The 21968-nt window shown below is 42.9% G+C and overlaps 1 protein-coding gene across 2 annotated transcripts in view; it reads right to left on the bottom strand.

Moving 5' to 3' along the window:
• LOC147882224 (lysine-ketoglutarate reductase/saccharopine dehydrogenase bifunctional enzyme) overlaps positions 1 to 19626 on the bottom strand; it is a 257686-nt gene extending 238060 nt beyond the window's left edge. Inside the window, exons 1-7 of one of the 2 annotated variants that reach the window (XM_087401327.1) lie at positions 19091 to 19520; positions 18917 to 19003; positions 18649 to 18778; positions 17701 to 17874; positions 17293 to 17384; positions 4352 to 4474; positions 3482 to 3557 (exon numbers count right to left, since the gene is read on the bottom strand). In XM_087401327.1, the coding sequence (XP_087257453.1) occupies positions 3482 to 3557; positions 4352 to 4474; positions 17293 to 17384; positions 17701 to 17874; positions 18649 to 18778; positions 18917 to 19003; positions 19091 to 19339 (931 nt within the window). In that variant the 5' untranslated portion in view covers positions 19340 to 19520. The other variant, XM_087401328.1, reaches the window with a different exon arrangement.
• Between the last annotated feature and the right edge of the window lie 2342 nt (positions 19627 to 21968).

The following is a 21968-nucleotide window of genomic DNA, read 5'->3' as shown; positions in this document are numbered from 1 at the left end:
CACATAAAACTCTGATCCATACAAATAATGTCTCCATGTTTTCAAAGCATAGACAACAGCATACAACTCTAATTCATGAGTTGGCCAATTCCGTTGAGAGGGAGAAAGCTTCTTGCTTTCAAAGGCTACTAACCTTCCCTCTTGGAGAACTGCTCCTACCGCAATGCCACTTGCATCGGTTTCCAGGAACAACGGTTTCTGGGGATCAACTATTTTTAACACCGGTCTTGTGACCACAACTTATTTTATGGTATTAAAACTTTCCTATTTATTCTGTCCCCATGTAAAAGGTACTTTATCTGAGGTCAGATCAGTCAATGGCGATACTATTTCGGAATATCCTTTGATATGCCTTCGATAAAATTGGACAAATCCCAAGAATGATCGCAAAGTGGTCAAACCCTGAGGGATTGGCCAAGTCAGTATCGCAGCCACTTTCTTTGGATCCATTTCTACCCCCTCAGGAGTTTTATGGATCCTAAATATTCAAGTCTAACCATACACAGTATAGTTTTCTTCTTATTTACATAAAGACTGGCTTTTCTCAAAGTACTGAACACTATTCTTAAGTGTTCATGATGCTCAGTAATACTTTTACTGAATACCAGAATATCGTCAATAAAATGTACTACAAACTTTTCGATATACGGACGTAGTAAATCGTTCATAAGCATGACGAATGTAGCTGAAGCATTGGTAAGTCCAAAGGGCATTACCAAAAACTCATAATGACCAAACCTGCTTCTAAAAGCGGTTTTATGCACATGCTCGGCTCTAATACGGATCTGATGGTAGCCACACTTAAGATCTATCTTACTGAAAATTACGGCCCCATGTAATGCATCTAGCAAATCATCCATCCGAGCCATCGGATACCTATGCTTAATAGTGATATTATTCAATGCTATGTAATCTATACAGAGACGAAAAGTATCATCTTTCTTCTTCTTTAATATCACTGGCGAAGCAAAAGGTGAAAAACTTGGTTGAATCTGCCCCAACTTGAGGTATTCTTCCAGTTGTCTTCGCACCTCAGCTTCTTCTGTAAAGCTTAATCTATAGGGAGGTCTATTTACAGGTTCTACCCCCGGGATAAGCTCAATTTTGTGTTGAACATTCCGCTCTGGAGGTAACCCATAAAGTAACTCTTCCCTAAAGCAATCAGAGAACTTCTCCGATATCTCTTTAGCCAACTCGGCCATTTTCCCATCTTGGGTAGCCTCAGTGCTAGCCGATGCATCATCAATCGACTCTACCGATGCTATACACAGACACAGAAACTCTTTCCGAGTCTTCCGAACTTCCATGGCTGAAATCAATGGTCCTCGATGTAAATCCTTTTCACTTCGCAAAACATATTCTACACCGTTGATCTTGAACTGGTAAATATGCTTTTTCCTATCAATGGCTGGATTTTTCCAAAAATGCCAAGCCATGCCTAGGGCTATATCTCCGTGAGCAAGCCTGGTCAACTCAAAGTCCAGCTTCTCAACATAGTCCTGAATTCGAAGTTCCAACTGGGTAACCCTCTGGTCCCATACTTCAGTTGAACTTCCGTCCGCCATCCTGACCGTATAAGCATAGTCAGACGGGCTAGTTCTCAACTTGAGCCTCTTAATAAGCTTCGAGTTAATTACATTGTGCGTTGACGCTGAGTCAAACAACACAATCACATCATGATTGGCTACTTGCCCTTTCATTTTAATCAACTCGGGCTCATCGAAAACCGTATACCCCGTTGCTGCGGGCTTTGAAAGAATGTTATCAGGTGCACCGCTTACTAACTTAGTAACAGACACACTTAACAACACAGGTACTAACCTCTGAGAAGGTCCCGCCAATTGCATCTGCATATGTTCCGCATTGGGACTCTCTTGCATTTCCGCGTCGCATTCAGATATTATCATATTGGCCGTGCAACGGTCTTTGTTTAGTAGACAATCTTTCCACTGATGTCGCTGAAGGCAACCGAAGCACAGTCCTCCTTTTCTAGCTTTTACTTTTTGCTCAGGGGTCAACGAGGACTTTGACGAAGCCCGGGCTACCATTGGAGTTACTTTCCTTTTTACCCCAACGGTGGTACTTGTCTTTGCTTGTCCCTCAACCGGCTTCACCTGCTTGGTTTGGCCACTTGGCTGCGAGACACTTGTCTTTGAAGTCCATTTTCTCTGAAATCCCCCTTTTCTCGGGTACTCATGCTGAGTCCCTGCCTGCACAAACCCACTAGGTCTGCACTGATACTGTACACACATTGGTGGCCATCTGGGAGAGCATGCAGGGATTCTCCAGAGCAGCTACTGCCAGGAGAGGCACTTTTTTTAGATTTTGGAGAGGATCTCCTTTCTTCTCTGAGTCTCCTTCACAGTTGAGGTGGCACTCTCAGCCTCCACCTTGGATTTTTGTTAGCTGGTTTTTTTCTCATGCATGATGTACTCCCGCATTAGAGCTTGCTCTTGCGGTTTTCATTCATACTTAATGAAGTGATCTTTGGGATAATAAATAAATGGCTTTGTAAATAAGTAGTATTTTAGTGGGGAAGCCTAATGTTGCCACATAGCATCCTAGGGTGGCTATCACATAAGAATAGATGTATTTTGTCTAGACATATACCTGTAAAAGGGGGCCCTTGCTGTACTTTGTACTCATCTCATACATCCATTATTGATTTGCAATCCAGTGCTCGTTCATTTTCAACTGAGCCTCATTGCTCTTGGCTGAACTGAACTGAATTCAACTAGGACTACCACTCCTAGCGTACGAACTCTCTTCCTAGCCTGTTGCTAATGCAGCCCATCACAAGCTAGGGTTATGCACATGATTTCAAGTACTTCAATGTCTCAGCACATGGATTTCTACTATTTACTTGCTGTCCTATCCATTTACATTCAGCTGCTGTCATTTCTGCATACATAGGCTGTGAAACTAGGCTTAAACTAGCATATTGTAGGCTAGCTTTTCTACATTCCCATATATGTATTATATGGAATTCGAATTACAGGTCTAGTATTTCCTCTCTTTGCACTTTCTAGGAAACTTCTAGGCTTCTACTTCAGCATATTCAGTTTGATTTAAGGACATTATTTTAATATATTTCTTTGGTTTTCCTATGCTTCAGAATTGTTTTTGGTAGATTTTGCTAGTGGTACACATCCTTAAGGTTGAGTTCTATGAGATATAAATTACTTTCTAGTAACAAAAGGCCCTTTAAATGGGAAGAAAGAAATGAAGAGATTTGTATAGGAAGGGCTGCATGTATGATAAAGTGATAAAGTGCACCTGATAGGGATTTAATCCCTCTGAATGGCGAGCATCTAATATGTCTGTTTTAATGATAGAGATGTATTTCACGTAAAAGGGGGTCCAAAATAGCAAACCAGACATCTTGCAATGAACAGTCTACTGTATTGTACTATAAAGAAAGATTTGTACATAGAAAACTAATCACACATTGTGACACTCATGAAAGAAGAGGATAGCATACCAATGACAGAAGCATAAGGTGCAATATTTTCATGAAAGACAGAGTGATATTGCTCAGGATGAGCATAATAGTGGGCCTGCAGAACCAAAGCAAACAAGTTCATTATAAGAAGATGAAATAAAAAAAAGGGGAAAGACAGAACCCTTTACACCCAAGAAATCACCAGACAACGTAATGCCAGGAAGTCTTGGAAATGTACAAAAAATTTACCCCTCTGTACTTACCTGTTTCCATAAATGGACTCCTTTTAAAGGACCCCAGAAAAGATAATAAAAGAAGCATCTAGAGAAACCCAACGATACATAATTTTTTTGCAGACAAATTTTATATGAAAAACATAACAGACAAGAACACTTGATTCATGATAAGATCACATTTTCATTTCCAAACTTCAACTGCATCAGCATGTTAAAGCACTACACAAGGTTAGTTATCAAGTTAAATAAACTTTGTATAAGCTTCAAATTATCGACTTGTTGTTGCAACATAACATTCTTGAATAATGAATGCTCAAACATTAACCTTTTAAAACAATTAACCAAAAAGGATACCAAGGGATCCCATTTCCCAGAAATAATACACCCACACGTGAGTCTGAAGTGTGCACTTAAATAGCTAGATTATTCACAGAAGAGCCTCTGTGCATGACACTTCATGCTCAAAACTGTTTGCTCAATGGAGGGCAAGTAACTATAAGAGCGTGAATGGAATACATATCCTTTACAACCAGCATGACACATGAGAAAAAGGTACCATGAGAGAAGCACAAAACAATGTAACGGTTAACTTTCAAGTCTTGACATTGGATATATCCATAATCTATAATCATGCACCATTAACCGACAAGCAAGATATCCATCAGTTGCTTACTTTGTCAAATGTCTGTCCAGGATTGTTTGGCTCCACTATATGCTCTGGAGTTACCACGCATCCATAAACTTGAAAAGTTCCTCTCTTAACTTTGGATGTGGTGGAACGCTCATCATCTGGTTTCTGCATTATAAAGAGGTAAGACAAAGTGACATAGCAGATTTTAAGATTTAAAAACTTTCAGCCATTCAAATTTACAGAAATATACCTATGAGCAAAGAGCAAGGATGCCATATCAATCCTGAACAACATTCGAAGGTATTCAGGGCAAGTAAGTTCCTATATTGTTTATGCACCATAAAAGGACCATAAGAAAGGCATTGCCAAGATTTTCTAGAACTGAGTCTTACAAAAAAGAAACAAGAGAATCTTAGAAAAGGCCTTGCACTTCCCAAAGGAAAACATCTCTAGTCTGATTTCCTAAGCAAAGAGCAGGGATGGCATACAATCCTGAACAACAATAGGAGGTATTCACAGCAGGTAAATTTCTTATATTGTTTATTGGCCATAAAAGCACCATATGACAGGCATTGCCAAGATTTGCTGGAACAAAGTCTTTCAAAACAGAAACAAGAGAATCTTAAGAAAGACCTTGCAGTTCCGAAATGAAGATATTGCAACTAAGCTGGCGCACTGTTCATACATGCTGTTGTGGAGATGTGGGGACCAACAGTGGAGTGGCAAAGCCCTAATACACTCCTGCAACCAGTGTATTTTATTTTATTTTTCAAAGAAAGGAATTCTGTCAAGTATGAGAGAAACTCCAAGAGCAAATACAATGGGAGAAGTACATTATGCAAGGCATGAGAAACCACCCTAATAGGGAAAAAACCAACAACCTTGCGGAGGATTCTGAGAATAACAGGGAGCCACTCCACTCTTCTTCCCTAAGGAAAACAGTTCTCCTGGTAGAAGCTTCCCAGGAAGAACCTTGCATGCTCACCCAACTGGCCATCAAGGGTGAGTACAGTATCTTTCCAAATACTGGCCAATGTGTGCACAAGCTGGACCTGGGAACCACCAAGACCTAGGAACCATCCAAGGCCTCTGTGCATCTGGATCTCCAAATATGCCACACTGATATGTTCACCAGAATCTTCCAGGAAGTAAGGTCTGTAAGGAGAAAAGATTGAGGCTGAAAGTGACACCTCAACCTTGCAGTGGACTCTGAGAAAACAGGGAGCCACTCCACTCCCTAATGAAATTTGTCCTCTTAGTAGAAGCTGCCTAGGAAGACCCCTACATGCTCACTCGAGTGGCCATCAAAGTGTGTACTGTACCTGTCCAAATAGTAGCTAAATGTGAGTTAAGGGTGGATATAGGTGCACATCCAAAGCCTCTGTGCATTTGGATTTCAAATATGTCATGCTGAAATGCTCATCAAAATCTCCCACCAAGTATCCACTGTGGCATGTATAGGTTTGCAAGGCAAGCTGGAAACATCATCCATAGAGCTTGACTCAACTAAGTATCATGGAACTGAAAGAGCCCAAGAAGAGTCATGCCTCTCAAAAAGGACCTGAGGTCTCAAAAGAGAGACCCAAGAGCCACCAAACCCCAAGCCATGAAGAAGCGAGAAGGAATAAAGTGCTCAAAAAACTAGCAATCCCCTTCTAGATGACCCTCACCTATCAGCAATCCCATAGACAATGCTAAACAAACTCCTTAGCAGAAAGGCAACAAGAACAAGTAGAGCCTGCCCCAAACATCTGGCCCTCCAAATATGCCAAGCTGCAATGCTAGCCAGAATCTCCCATGAAGTGTCTACCGAGGCATGAGCAGCTCTGAAAGGAGTCAAGGGAACATCCTAGAGAGAACATGACTCCACAGAGTATCATCGTATAATGAAGGCTAAAGCTGAGTCATGTCCCTCGAAGAACACCTGAGGGCCAATAAGAGATAACCATGCCGCTGATCCCCAAGTCATGAAGAAGGGTGCTCTATGAAATATGCTAAATATCCGAGCAACACCCTTCCAAATCGTCCTCGTCTGTTTGCAATCCCAGAGGCAATGCTGAATGGACGTAACTGCTGCGTGGCATCGAGGACAAGTAGGGTCAGCCCCGAACCTAGATCTCCACAGGTTCACTGCAATCCCTCCATGAATAGAAAGCCAAAAGAAAAGAGTGGTCTTTCTATTCCTGAGGTATTTCCAAAGCCTCCTCCAAAAGTTTTTTTGCACCTCTGTAAAAATCTGAAAACTATCCCAATGAGGAGCTTTGGAGGGCCTCCAACATCTACTGCTAAGCTGAAATCTCCTGGCATTTCTGACTATGTAATGAAAGAAGGGGATGCTCTTCTCTCGGTGCCCTTCATCAGTCCATTCCCACTCCCCTAGGTCCCACTGCAAGAACCTAATGGGGGAGCCACAATATAACCAGAGTCTCCAAGACCCAAGTGCCAGGAGAATAGGGTCACGATTAAGATACCACTGTGAGTCCTTGCCCCACTCCATGTAACGTGCAATCCAACAGGATGGCAGGCAACCTCCAAAAGAATATCATCTGAAGATCTGAGAAGTCTGCCTCCCGACTGAACATCAAAGACAAGGGTCTCCTCATGTGCATCCCGCAAGGCAATAACCTATAAAGGAATACCCGTCCCCGTGGAAGCTCCCAACCAAGTGGACTTTGTGATCAGCATGTCATCTGTATCTATCCACTCTGCTAGTATGGCTGCCTCTAGCTACTGCATCCTGACTACACTCCCTCTGAGGTGGCCAACTAATAAGAGTCTCTGGTCCTTTGGAAGCTTCCTAAAAGCCTTCCAAGCAACTACTGTGGAAGCAGGTGCCCTCTCCCATCTAGACCACTTCATATAATGTGACACTCCTAGTGATCTACCATGCTCATCAAATATAGAGTCATTCCACATGACTGGCTGCCTGTCTATTTCTTCGCGAGAGGAGGGTGGAACTCTCCGAGAAGAGTGCCTATGAAGCTGCCCCAAGCCTTCAGAATGGCAGCCATGAGAGGGAAAGAGGGAGATCTAAGATGGACGGAAGTGAAGATCCATCTCGATCTGTCCATCCCATCTCCCCCATGAGATGGTGTACAAGACTCAATGTTGTGTAAGAAAAAATATTTCCAAGACTCCTGTCCAGGCGTCAATCCTCTCACTACAAACTTGCAGAGCAAGGCCATACACACTGCAAGTTTGGATCAATACTATTGAGACCTACTTCCCCTATGGGGAGAATGAGGGTCTCCTGAGCCACCCTAGCTACAATATCTAAGGTGCCATCTAACCCACTCCATAGGAAGTTCCTGATAGGTCTCATGAGTTGAGAGATACAACCTCTAGATTTGCACCAACATGAGAAAACGAACCATGCAGTAGCCAATAATACCTAGTTCACAACCACTACTCTGGATGCAAGGTCAAGTCTGGCAGAACTCGAAACAATGAGTTTCCTCCTGATGCTCTCCAACACAGGAGCAAACTGTTCTGCTGGAGAGATGCCCACCCCAACCTGGCTTCCTAGGTACCTGATGGAAGCACCCCTCCGAATCCAAGTGAATCCTATGTCATTTCCTTAGTCTGGAGTGTCCTCATCACTAATCCAAAAGCCATTGGATTTGTTCCAATTAATATGAGCCCCTGCTGCAATGTAAAACAAATCCAAGGCTGTCCTGAACGAGGTGAGTGCCTATGGTGTGGCATCCAAAAAAACAGCCGTGTCATCTGCCAACTTACTATCCAAGAGCTCATCCTCCTGCCTCAACGGAAGCCTCAGCCCTATAATATCAGCTTGAGCTCTAAGGTAATAGCTCATAGCTTCGGCAACAAATAAAAAGAGAAAGGGGGCTAAAGGGCAACCCTGACGGACTGATTTGGTAATCTGAAACCTCTCTCCCCTGACTCCACCAATAAGAACCTAGCTATGGGCTGATCTGTAGAGTGGACACCCCTTTGATCCATGCATCTGTGAATCCAAAGTGAACGAGGGTACCCTCTAGAAAAACCCAGTCTACTCTGTCATAAGCTTTCTCAAAGTCCAAAAGTAGAACGGCAAGCCTATGGCCATTATGCATGGCCGAGTCAAAAGCCTCCCAGAATGAGAAGACATTATCTAAGATGCTCCTGCCATGCACAAACCCTGTCTGTGTATCATATATAAGATCTGGTAGAAAGGGCTGCAACCGTAGGCTGATTGCTTTTGCTAAGATTTTGTACAAGTACCCAACCAAGTGATCAGTCTCCACTAAGACACTAAATTCCTGCAACCCCCTTTTGGGATGAGATGAATGAGGCCATCCGTAAGTGAGTCTGGCATCTCACCCGAGTCCCAAACGCCCTGCAGGGCTGAGGTAATGTGATCCTCAATCTGATCCCAAAATTAAATTAAAAAGAGGGGGTAAGTCCATCTAATCCAAGGCACTTGCCCTTTGAAGGGAAGAGAGAGCAGTCATGAACTCTATGTTGGTGAAGGGTGCATCAAGTGAGACTATCATATCTCCAGTCACCAACATAGGTAAGTGCTGCCAAATAACAACTCAAGTATCAACTCTGGCCTGTGTGTCAGGATCCGCTCTAAGAAGGGAGGCATAGAAATCTGTGGCTACCTGCAAGACGGCATCTGGATGTGTCTGTAAAACTCCATCTGAGTCAACAAGTTATGAAACGCTCTCCTTACTATGTCTGGGGCCAAGAGTAGAGAAGAATTGCTTGTTGACCCTACCTCCCGTCTGAGGTCAAAATAACTCTCTAGCATGAAAGGCATACTCTGGTCTTTGATCTAATAGTGACTAGTGCTGAGCCCTTGCTGCAACAAGGCGCTCCTGAACCCAAGCATCTCTAGGCCTCCTCTGCTCTTCCCTCTAAAGAGCAGCCAACTGTTGGAGGATACCTATCTCTCGCCTGAGGATCTCACCTCTCTTGATATGAGCAACTGAATGATAAAGTCGCTAATATTTGAGAGGGCTGCAACTACATCTGATGGGGAAAGCTGGCCATCGTGCATGTGAGATACCCAAGTCTACAACATTGCCTCTGTCACGCCCTCCTTTGCATAGAAGGCAGAGCGGCTTGTCAGCTAAGGATCTGAAACCAACAAAACACCTGGAAAATGATCTGAAGTGGACACCCCAAGTGTCATGCATATTGTCCCAACTCTGTCCACTCTGGCCAGAGCCCAATCATCCACATAAAATTTGTCAATCTGTGCATGGATAGGCATCTGCAATCTCCATTCGACCAAGAAAACATGAGTGACTATGGCTGAGTGTGGAAAGCATCATCATGCCAAGCATCTCTGCCACTATATTGAAAAAAGAAGGCATCCCAAGCTGCTCTCTCTAGGGGAGAAGGCTGACTCGAACATGATATCAATCTGTCCGTTCTAGAAAATGCTGCTAGAGGAAGAAGCCCGAGGGGCGCAAGAGGAAGGAAAGGAGGGGAGGCAAACGGAAAGAGGTTGGGGGGCTGAGGGAGGCGGGGGACAGAGAGGGAAGCCGAGAGAGGAAAATGAAGGACCGGGTATCCTGGAGAGGAGGGTGAGGGGGGCGCAGGGAGGAGGATGAAGGGGCAGAGAGGGTGAAAGGGCGGGGGAGGGGGCTGGGACAGGAAGGACTAGGGGCGAGGGAGGAGGCAGGGGAAGGGGGGCAGGGGAGAGGGCGGGGGAGGGGGCGAGGTAGAAGGCTGATGGGGGCAGGCGAAGAGGGACGAGGGAGGCAGGGGAAAGGGGCGAGGGAGGGGGCAGGGGCGGAGAGGACAGACGGCAAGGGAGAGCGAGATGGCGGGAAGACAGCCGGGAGGGGAGAGGGAGATGGCAAGGAGGACAGCATGGCCGGGAGAGGAAGATGGCGGGTGAGGGGGCAGCATGAGAGGGCAGGGAAGGGGGCTCAGAGGAGGGGGAGGAGCTGGCTGAGAGGGAAGGGAGAGGCTAGCAGCAGCTAGAGCGGGGAGGAGCAGCCAATCGATGTCACTTTTGAATAGGAGAGAATTATTTGGAAGAAAAAAAAGGACCTCCCTTGATTCACTGCAATCCCTCTATAAATAGATAGCCAACAGAAAAAGTGACTTTTGTTCTTAAGGGATTTCCAGAGTCTCTGCAAGTCAGCAGAGATCTGAAAATTCTCCAAATAAGGAGCTCTGGTGCGCTCCCAACCTCTTAGGCTGAGCTGAAATCTCCTAGCATTATTGACCGTGTAGCGAAGAAGGGGAGGGTCTTCTCTCAGTGCCTTGCTTCAATCCACTCCCATTCCCTGGGTTCCCACTGCAAATACTTTATGAGGATACCTCCATAAGACAAATCCTCTATGAACCCGAGGAAATGTGATCAAGTTAGAGTCCAGATACCTTCCTGAAGCCACAAAACACACTGCTCCGTATGAAAAACAACATCCATGAGAATGTCCTCATCCCTAGACCATAGAATGCCCTAGAATAAACATAAAAAACCATGGCATCTACATGTGAACCTCCTCGTATTCCTATGACCTAAAGTGGGATACCTGACCTCATAAAAGCTCCAAGCCAAGTAAAGCAATGAATGCCTGCCATCTGTGTCAACCCAATCCAATGGTATTGCTATATCAATCTCCTTAATTCTTCTTGCAATTCCTCTTAGATGACTTACTATATGAAATTATGGTCATCTGGAAGGATTTTGAAATTCTTCCAAGAGTCCATAGACGAAGCGGAGCCTATCTCCCATCTAAGACCATTGCACATAATAAAAAACACAAAGTGGTCTGCCATGATCATCAAGTATACTGTCATTCTGCATGACAAGCTACCTATCAATCTCTCCAGAGAGGAAGGGGAGCTCTTCGAAGAGAGTTCCTGAAGCTGCCCCAAGCTTTCCAGATAGCAGCCATAAGAGAGGAGGTAAGAACCTTGAGAGGAGATGAAATAAAGATCCGCTAGGTACGATCCCGTGGAAGAAGAGCAAGATTGCATGCAATGGATGGAAAAATCTTTCCATGGCTCATGTCTAGGCAAAAGTTCCCTCACCACAACCTTGCAAAGCAATGCCCTACACTGCAAAGTTTGGATCAATGATAATGAGGCCCCCTTCTACGTAGGAAGAATATCATCTCCCAAGCCACCCTAGCTCTGGTGTCTACTGAACCATCCAGCCCACTCCACAAAAAAATCCTTATATGCCTTTTGAGCTAAGACATGCATCCCCTAGAACAGCAGCAACAAAGAGCAAACAAACCATGTTGTGACCAACAGTGCCTGGTTAACAACCACCACCCTGGAAGCGAGGTCAAGCTTAGTTGAAATCTAAAAGAGCAGTTTTCTAAAAGAGGACTTTCCCTCCTTTGAATTATCAATACCTTTAATGAAAAAGCTGGCCCTCCTGGAGTATGCAATGATACCCTGAATAGAGCGGCTCCTAGTATCACTCAATTCATCTCCCATCAATGTGACACCACATTTCACCCATATTTCTTTGATGGGAGTCAAAGCTTGCTCTATAGCGGTCTTCTCTGTTGCCAAAATTGTAATCCGCAGGGTCTCACATGAGGGATGAGTGTAAGATGGTCCAAAGGCTGCAATCTCCTTTACCATATCAATGAAGTAAGGATTGTGGGCCTTTTCTACGGGTACATCTGCTCCATAAAAGAATCGGCCCACTGCAGCATCTACCTGTGCCCTCCTCCCAGGATGCCATGATGCCACAAGGCTAGCCTGCATGACTCTCGGGGTGGGGCCTGATGAAGCGGGAGCATGTGCCTGTGAATCTGTACTCCCAAAGAAGGAGCTAGAAATGGAAGCAGTAGGAGAAGGTGCTGCATGTGAGGATGCCCTTTCTCAACCTCGAGGATCAAGAACCTTCTGCCGTGCTTCCTCAGCATCCAATCTATCTGCAAGTGCCTGAAAATGTGCCATCTCTACCTCTGGAATATTCCCAAGGCAGCAGTTAATGTTTCTCCTCTTTACTCGTAATAAGTGATGTCGAACTCGGCCTGAGCTTCCAGATTTTTCACCTTGGCAAAATTTGCATCTCCACTTGCGTGCTCCTCCTTTTGACTTGTTGTTGAGGCTTCCAGGCTCCACTTCCTTCCACCACGGAGATTTGTTGTCTTGGTTGATGCCATGGGGAGGAGCCATTGAGAGAAGGGGGACTGATAGAGTGGGCTGATGTCTAAAGGTGGAGAGAGTGGAGAGAAGGGGGCTAAGAGAGTAGGCTGAAGGGGAGAGAAGGAGGCTGAGCCTTGAGGGAAGGGAGAGAGCTTGAGCCTTGAGGCTTGATGGAAGGGAGGGGGCTGAAGCAAGAGTAGATGGAGCAAGAAATGAGTAGATGGAGGGAGGGAGGGAGTAGATGGATGGAGGGAGGGAGGGAGTAGATGAAAGGATGGAGGGAGGGAGTAGAAGGATGGAGGGAGGGAGTAGTTGGATGGAAGGAGGGAGTAGTTGGAGAGCTGTTGGATGGAGGAGTCGGGCTGCTGAAGGAGGAGGGAGAGAGCACATGGAGGGCTGCAGGTTGAAATGGAGGAAAATAGGCTGCCACCGATCACAAAACAGGGTTGAGGAGGAAACCCTAAACCCGGAACGCCAGGTTTAGGTCTGAGACGGGTTCCGAGTACCCAGGAACGGGGTTCCCTGGTAACACCCTAGCTGGAACGTTCCAGACAGGTTCCAGGGGGTTGCAGGGTTCCCTCTTCTCTGGAATGGGGTTCCATGTACAGCAAAAACGAACTGATCTGGAGGCTCCTGACACAAAAATGAGTTTCGGTTTTGAGATTCTGGCAGCCCACCAACAGCCCACAAATTGTCCTGGTAGTCGAAAATCAGCAAAGCGATGTGATAGAATATCCCTAGAGCACTTTCTCAACCTGTGACTTGCCTCTCTCTCTTCTTCTCTGGTCTAAAAAACTGCCTCAAAACCAATTTCGCCCCTTTTTTTCTTGCTCCTCAAGCGAGCTTGCTAAACATAGCCCCTTGAGCTATTTTTAGCAGTGGGATTTTCACCCCTCTCTAACCTTCAGTCCCTTGCCTTGGCCCATGGAAGTAATTACATTGAAGTGTCCTTTGAACTGTTTTGATCAATTGGAGGCTAGGGCAATCACCATAAATTCCTAAAGCTTAGAAATTCACGTCCCCCGTGACATTAAGTGCTCTACCTTTGGTGAAGCGTTTATTGGTTTCCCTGTCGAGAGGCCGTTATCTTCCCAAGAGCGGGTGACCTTTTCCTCGTGGATATCCCTCCTCTACACTACTCCAAAATATCTGCCACACAGGAGGGAGTTGTTTCTTCCACCAAGTCAAATAAGGTTCTCCACCCTACTTCCTTCCTCCGATGAGGAGTGTAAGCTGGAATATCTAGGGCCTGGGTGGTGTACAACATCGCTGCCATAGTAGCAATTGATTCGTAATCAACTTCATCCAAGTGTTACTGAGGGATTCATTTACACCCTTTTAATTCAAGGACACAAACCGGATGCCAAACATTGCTCAAAGTCAAGCAAACTGCTCTCACATCATACTTTTTAGTCTCCTCCTTTGAGCAATAGGGGGAACATGCATTTCAGTTCCAAATTCCTTTCTTCCCCTTGTGGTTGGACACAATATCATTACATCCTCTATAGCACAGCGGATCATTTTGTTGATTGGAGGACGTAAGGTTGGTCTTCTCAACCTATATTCCCCCAACAATAGAGGGTAGACTCCGTCTCATTCGCCCATTTTCTCGTGGCCAAACAAGAGGCTGCACCATTCATGCGTGGATTAACAGATTTTATGTTAACTAATTGGGCATTAGATAGAGGTGCTCAGTATACATTGCACCAAGCGTTTCCACCTCAGATCACTTTCCTGTGGTGCCCTCTGCCACTATCATGATTCCAAATGCCATGCATGTAGAGGAGGGCCTCACACAGGATGTTTTGCAGATTTGGGCATCTAATCTGCAACGTGGAGTGTCATCTCCTTCACATGTGGCAGCAGCCCCTTCTGGTGTTAGTGTTTTTTATTATACTATTGCTAGCATCAAAAGACATGAGATTCTCAGGTGCAAGATGGGCCTCTGACATCAGTTAGTAGCCCTATAGAGAAAACGTAGAAAGGCCTACAGATGCTTGGATTCAAGAGCACCTTGCTACAACAAGGGCTCAACAGCAGATTTTGCTAGATCAAAGAGCAGAGTATGCTTTTCATGCACGGGATAGCACGATTTGCTTGATACTATTCTAATTATGGTAAGACACCTTGGATTCTACAAGGAGGCACGCAGATATATGTTAACATACCAAAGAATAAGACTATGAGTCTGATTAATAATTATAAGCTGCCATCAAAATGTTCTGGAGCATATAAAATTGATAAGAAAATCAATGATGTAGCTTGTACGATAGCTCTTTCACAAAAACCTAAGCTAACTCATAACTCTTGTAGGAATGGATTATGCTAATTTGGTGAGTCTATCCATTACCATGTAGATAACATCTAGGTAGGAATGGATCGTGCTAATTTGGTGAGTCTATCCATTACCACCTAGATGTCATAACCTTTCCAGGTTCATAATATCAAACCACAAAGTCCATAGAGATACTTTCCCGTATACCATCAAGAACCTCTTAATATTTGATCTTGTAGAAATGGATCGTGCTAATTTGGTGAATCTATCCATTACCACCTAGATAGCGTCATGACCTTTCCGGGTTCATAATAATCGAACCACAAAGTCCATAGAGATACTTTCCCGTATACCATCAAGAACCTCTAAAGGCATCAACATCCCTATGATGCTCAGCCTTATTTAGCTAGCATCGTTGAAAACTGAGAAAGTAATTTTCAACATATGACTTTCTTTCTGCCACTAAAAGAGTCCTTTGACCACATCTGAAGTTCTGTTATACCTAGGTGTCTGGCACTAGGAACATCATGATCTCAAATAATATTTGGCACCAAATATCATCGATTTCTGATAACTTTCTCCAACCTAGATAGTATCCAGTCCTTATATTTCCCTCTGCTCCACCAATCCTTTTCTAAGCTACCTCATGCCAAATCTCACCAAAATACAAGTGGGTTTGGCAATGCTCTCTGTTTGCATATATACTTTGAAGAGAGATAACCAATCCATGTAATGAACCTTGAGTCATAAAGATAATCTCTCTAAACTTCCGAAGCATGAACCAATGCCAGGAGTTCTTTTTCCTGTGTATGATCCCTCATTTATTCAAACCATTGCCAATTTACATACAAAATCAGAACAAGGGGTCCTCACAATTAAGAGGTGCGTGTCTTCAGCTCCTAGAATACCGGAAATAATGAAACCCCTGTAAAAACAAGTGAGGTACTACAGCTATCTGGGAGTGCACAACCATAAAAAACAAGTCTACAGATGTATTTCTTCACAAAATTGAAACTTCCTCTCACGAATTATCACAAAAACGAGCTTGAATGATCAAAAAGTAAGCAAACTTTCGATAGGAGTAGAAAGCTCTAAATCGGGAGCTTCTTGTTCCAAAAGAATAAGCGAATCTTGCTTTATAAGTTAGGCAATGCACAAGAAGAGATATGTGAGGACTTAGTGAGCCATGGGCTCTGATACCATCTTAAAGGAAAGGGGAGGAAGAACCTGAGTACACTAGCAAGGAAGAAGACCACAAATACTAAAAACGTGCTACCTGTACACTAGACTAGATTAGAGATAAAGGGAAAATATTTATACCATTGAGCAGATATAGTTTAGTCCCTTTGAGAAAGAAAGAAAAGGAAAGAAAGATATATTGACATCCTTGGGAGGCCTTACGGGCTTATGGGACAAAGTACACCGAGCGAAAATAGCTCATACAAGCCTCGAAGGGCTGAAGCAAAGGGCGCGCTAGGGCCCTTGCTGCGTACTATGATAAGATAAAGCTAAAGAGCTTAAGAGCTCAAACAAACTCAAATCTCAAATGCAGACTGAAATCTGAGGCTCAAAATCCGAAGCAGGGAACGCTCTCTGATGAGCTGCGCAGATATCTCGGATCTGCATCTGTCAAGCTGTCTAGCGCTGTGGCGGAGATGTGGTCTCCTCGATCTCTGATCCCATGGGCTGTGTCAAGAGTGATACCTCATCTTTGGACTCTTTATCTCCTAATGCTTGTCCCTTTAAAAAGAAGCATTAAGTGAATTCTCCATCTCTGCGATGGCACACCCTAGAAAATGCATTTATGCCTGGACTGGTCAAAGCAATTTGATGCCACGTTCCTGTAGAAGTATGATGAAGAAAATCTGCAACATCAATGGAAAACCCCTACAATTTGCATGGTGGCATGCATAGGGGTTTGCCTTCTTATGTCTCTCTCCTAGCCCACTCGTAGTCTTACTATTCATATCAACCTGAGATAATAGAGGCTGTGGGAAAGAAAAAAAGAAAGAACATAAAAGTTATTAATGATGCCCATTGAAGACATGACGTATCTATAGAACAATGGAATCCAGAATAAAAGAAGTCAAAAGAGAGTGCCTAAAGCATCTCCTCAAGTCTTCTTATCCATACCATACATTGTTCTGTATCTAATCCAGCAAATAGCAGCGATCTAGGCTGCACTACCAAATATATCCATGATGCAAGAGTCACATGCATTATAGAATGAGAAGAAATAATGACTGCCCATTTTTCCCTCCCTTATGGTCATCTGGCATGCTTATGATACATCGACAGCACATAGTTAAAGTACAAAGTCAAACTGTATATCCTATGGAAACATGTTCAGTAGACACAATGTCATGTGTGTAGTCCTCACACAAGACCTTAAAGATGTTATCATTCCTTTCGTTTCACATGCCCATTTGATGGCTTTCTGTAAAATCTGGATCTGTAATTCATATGATCACAGGTTATATGATGTGATATGTATGATACTTTCAAAGAATATACTAAACTCCCAAGAGTTTCATGCATTCATCTCTGATACAGTCACTGTGCTATAACATGGAAGATGAACAAGTTTTGGAACACAATAGAAAAACCATAGACCATAGAAAAGCAAGCTTACTTCAGATAGTGCCTCCACCAACTGAGGCAGTTCGGAAGCATCAACAAAAGCATGTGGAAGCAAACGAAAGATTTCTTGTGCTCCATGTGAAACTGTGAACGCGGTAGAAACTTCATCAGCGTGTGTGGGGGGGGGGGGGGGGCGGGGGGTTCAACCCTTTGTTGTATCTAACCAATCCAAAATCCCGCCCAAATATATGAAAGCACTCCCTGCACAACATTTTCTGTGGAGTATTCTATACTTTTCTTTTAAGAGGAACACACAAACACATACACCCTTATCTGTACTTCTCAAGATTATACGGCTACCAGTTGCAGCAAATTGCAGCATCACAGAGAGTTTACAAACAGTCATTGCACTTGCAAAAATTCACAAGACGTGTATTTTGGGTATTCTAGTGTTCCTTACCATTTCCACTGCCAGTGAAGATAAATATCAGAGGGCTTATCTGAGATGGTAGACCAGTATTACTAATTTCATCTCCCACAGCAAGAACTGCTGCTTTAGCAGCACTCAATGATGGGTACATATATGATGATCCAATAGAAAGAAACGGCGTGGAATACCCAAGGCTCAGATATCCTGAAACAAATGCCAGTGCATAAGGTTTTTTTTGGAAACCAAAAGAAAATGTAACTCAACATAGTGTTTGTGAATAGTCAGACCAATATCCACATAGAGTGCCACTATTCTGCTCGTGAATTATTTTTCTTTTCCCAAAAAATGTAAAGTCCTTAAGTGACGTATATGGAAGTTGTGCTCAATTGTCAGCATGACTCTCTTTCCTTTTGGTCTTCATTAATCAGGACTACAAAAACTGTGCTTGTTTTGTCTAAAGGATGCATTCACAAGACTAATTCTATGATGACATTCGTATCAATTTTACTGGTCATACAAGTTGCATTTCACCCAATTAATTTAGGCATGTTGCTACACATCATGTAGAGATTATGGTTACAATCATATCTGTTTAGACAACTTGATTTGAATTCATTCACTGATCCTGACACTGTTAAAAGTTAATCATAACCCATACAAACATAACAATACATATATGTTTTAAGAGATGGACAATATTTTAAGAGTTCTAAACATAATGGCGTGTCTGTAAAGAGCAGTAAATGCAAATTATTGTCTCAAGCCATAATGTTGAGTTAATGACTTTCAGCAGTCTAGATATCTACAACAAGAAAGGATTGCTTGGTTATTTCTTAAAATTGAATTTTACTTGACGTGAAATCCAGAGAATCTATTTCTTTTCTTTACTGTCACACCTTTAGAGATGTCACTTCGTTTAATCTGATCCATCATACTCTCTACTTTCCCACAGGTTTAGGAAGATATTAAAAAGCTTACGTTCTCCAAGACCGCGAAGAAAATCAATCATCCCTACCCTCCCTGCATATTCTCCAAAGGCCACCAGTCTCTCTCCTTTCTCTCCAACAATACGCTCATAATCATAGAGCGAAACTTGCTTGGCAAGAACCTGTGCATAAGAACTTTGTAAAAGGACAGCTTTGGCTTCATGCTAGTAAAACTGAGGATGAAATACAAGGGAGCTCTATCTCGAAGTTAACCGATTTGAGGGATTGATAAAACCGTTTTAAGGTTGGTTTGATAAGACCTCATCGAGCAGTGGCATATTTTCGGGTTGAGCTTTATGAGTATGTGAAAAAAATGCATATGATCGTTCAGGTAACAGGGTCCCGAGCTGAAATCAGATTAAGTGCAACTCGTCAAGGTGGAATTCCAAACTCTAAATCACAATCATGAAAAAACTAATACGCGCTCCCCTCACCTGTGGCTGCTTGACCCCCAATATAAGACCACACTCAGATAAGTCGTCCGATATTTGGCACCCAACATTTTCATACTGCATGTCATGATAGACGCGTTTTGTGCATGGCTGCACAAGGATACGCTTGATCCCCTCACCTTTACGCCCAGCATGCAAAAGTTGTGCACAGTGAGAAGGTGTCAAAGGAGCCCTACGCTCCCAATTGCTACAGGTTTCCCTTTGAATCCCCAAGACTCCATTCCCTAACATGCTGGGCAAAATTCACGTCTTTGTACGAGTGAAACGATCGGGCATGAGAAGAAATCGAAACACTCGACGACAATCTTAGTTCATAAAAAAGTTTGAGATTCGGTTGGTGCTCAAGCTTTTAGTACGATGATAAAGAGTGCTTTTTGCTGACGTGGACGCTCACGTAGACGACAATGATAATGCTCACAGCTCATCATTTGGAATCCAGGTCTTCTAGGGGGGGTTTCACACTGGGTGACCCGCAATAAAAATTCGCACCCGTGAGGATCTAACTTCACACATGTCCTCCTTGGAATCCCAGTCGTGATCTCCTTTCAAGTTAATGTAACTTTTTCATGTGTTTCCCAAATTTCAGGGCTTAAAGACATATTCGAAGCTCTTTTAGTGTAGAACCCAACCATGTTAATTAGAATAACTTCTACTCATGGCATATTATTAAATTCATCTCATTCTCAAGATTTTGATAGGTTTTCTTACTAATTGGCACCCCAGGAAATTCACATTCAACATCCTTGTATAAAATCATCTGATCTCCAATATCAAGGATCATCATGTATTTCTTGGACTTAAGCATAACTAATCCAAGCTTAATCTAGGACCAATAAAATCTTATATATAGTCCCCATGCTATCCATCACTCCATTTTTTTATTATAATGTATGCTTCAATAAATTGTATACTTCAAGAGTAAAAGGGTCATGCTCCCCTCCTCTGTTGCATATTCTTTTGACACCAAACAATCCTAACATCGTATAATGATCACATCAAGCCCAAGTTCTTCAAGTGGGGGACAAATATTCATGTAAGGTGTTCTCACGCATAAATGTTACAAATGTCCCCTAGGGGAATGAGTATGCACACCCAAAAATGACAAGGGACCCCAAGGGGAAGTGTGTGTGTGTGTGTATTTCCCATCGACCGCATTCTCGCAGGTCGGACACACAATCCAAGTGAGTGCAGCAGTCCACCCATCACAATGGATTGGGTTGGACTACTTCCCTAGCTCTAGTCATAATTATTACAAAAAATGATCACAATCATAAACTCTCCAACCAGTAGGTGGAGGGTGGCATGGTTTCCATCTTCCTGGAAGAATCTTTCGACCAGGCGTTCAGGTAATACTTTTGAGTGTAATAAGCGAACGTCCCACGGCCAGTCGGTCGACATCATCAATAAAAGTAACAAAAGAAATTTTACAATTTCTCACGTAAAATTAAAAATTTGAGTATACAAACATATTATACAAAAATTCGAGTATACAAACATATTATACAAAAATTCGAGTATACAAACAGATTATTCGTGATAATTGGAGACCCCTACTTACAAGTCAAGGAGAGGAATAAAATCTCACCATAAATTTGTCTCGAGAGCATGATAATTTCCAACCGAAGCGTGGAAAATATTTTTATCCCCTTGTAACTTATACATACCAAGGGCAATGTTTTCAGCCATTAATTTGATGTCGATCCAAACATCAAGGTTGAGCAACCAAGGGAAAGGGCTGGCTTCTAGTCTCTAAAACCCAATCAAATCAAATTAGATCAAATCGAATCAAGTACACCCATTACTCCTAAGATTTTTGTTATGTTACCATGGATATACTAGTGTGTGTTTTTCCTATTGACTATAGTACGGGGTCCATTTTCAATGTACAAGTAAACCAACATCAACCATATACCATTGCCCTTAACCCCGCACAAGTAAAAATAATCCATTACTATACCATCCCTTTTGACAAATTATCCAAGTGGGAGCCCGTTTACATACTCACACTCGTATGAGTCAATTGTAAAAAGTACATCAATACTCATGGTTAGTCTCAAATTATCATTTTTAGTCGAAGGTAATCTACCATATAGTCCTCCATGAAGTTTACAACACCATATGTTAATGCCTTGGATTTATCAATGCCAACCGATAGAGAGGTATGCCGACTCACCTGGCGCCATCACAACACAATGAAAGTTAGAACATTTCATTCATGATGTGGAAGCTAGGCTTCAATGCCGGCACACAGTTGTTATCCATGCCACTCTATCTAGATTAGCATGCAATAAATATTGGCATTCTCAAATTTCAACAGCAATTGAAGGTTGGCATCTAGAACTAATCAATGTTAACCTCAAGTTCAAAAAGACACAAAATGATTCTCAAGTCTAAGGAAAATAATGGAGTAGTACTTGCATACAAGTACTTGTTACCATACAAGTTCTCATGACATAAAATCACAATGGCCACATTGTAACCTTGGTTCGACCTAAATAATTGAAGTCAAGATTTCTACATATAGCCCTAGATCATAGACTCAAAATGTGCAAATAGACCACAAGCTAATCTAAACCAATGACCATATACTGGTGCAATAATAGACCAAGTTTTTTCCTACTTATAGAAAATAAGATTCTAAAGTTCAATTTGAATCGAGTCCATGTGTGCTAGCCTTGGATGAACCTACAAAGATCGCAAAAGTAGAGATCAACCACTAATTAATCCAAAGGCATCAATGAGTAGGAAGTTTTCCAAAGTTAGCAATTAATAATTGCTATGTCTATTAGCAATAAATAATTGTTACATATATAGCACCCTTGTAAAGATTATTCCTTGGAAGAGCCTCAATCTCAAGCAA

The sequence above is a fragment of the Dipteris shenzhenensis genome, chromosome 30 (assembly GCF_047967505.1).
Source record: "Dipteris shenzhenensis isolate YYH24624 ecotype China chromosome 30, Dip_SZ_1.0, whole genome shotgun sequence".
In the NCBI taxonomy this organism is placed as follows: domain Eukaryota; kingdom Viridiplantae; phylum Streptophyta; class Polypodiopsida; order Gleicheniales; family Dipteridaceae; genus Dipteris; species Dipteris shenzhenensis.
The sequence above is the reverse complement of the archived record's forward strand: the minus strand, read 5'-3'. Positions and strand labels throughout refer to the sequence as shown.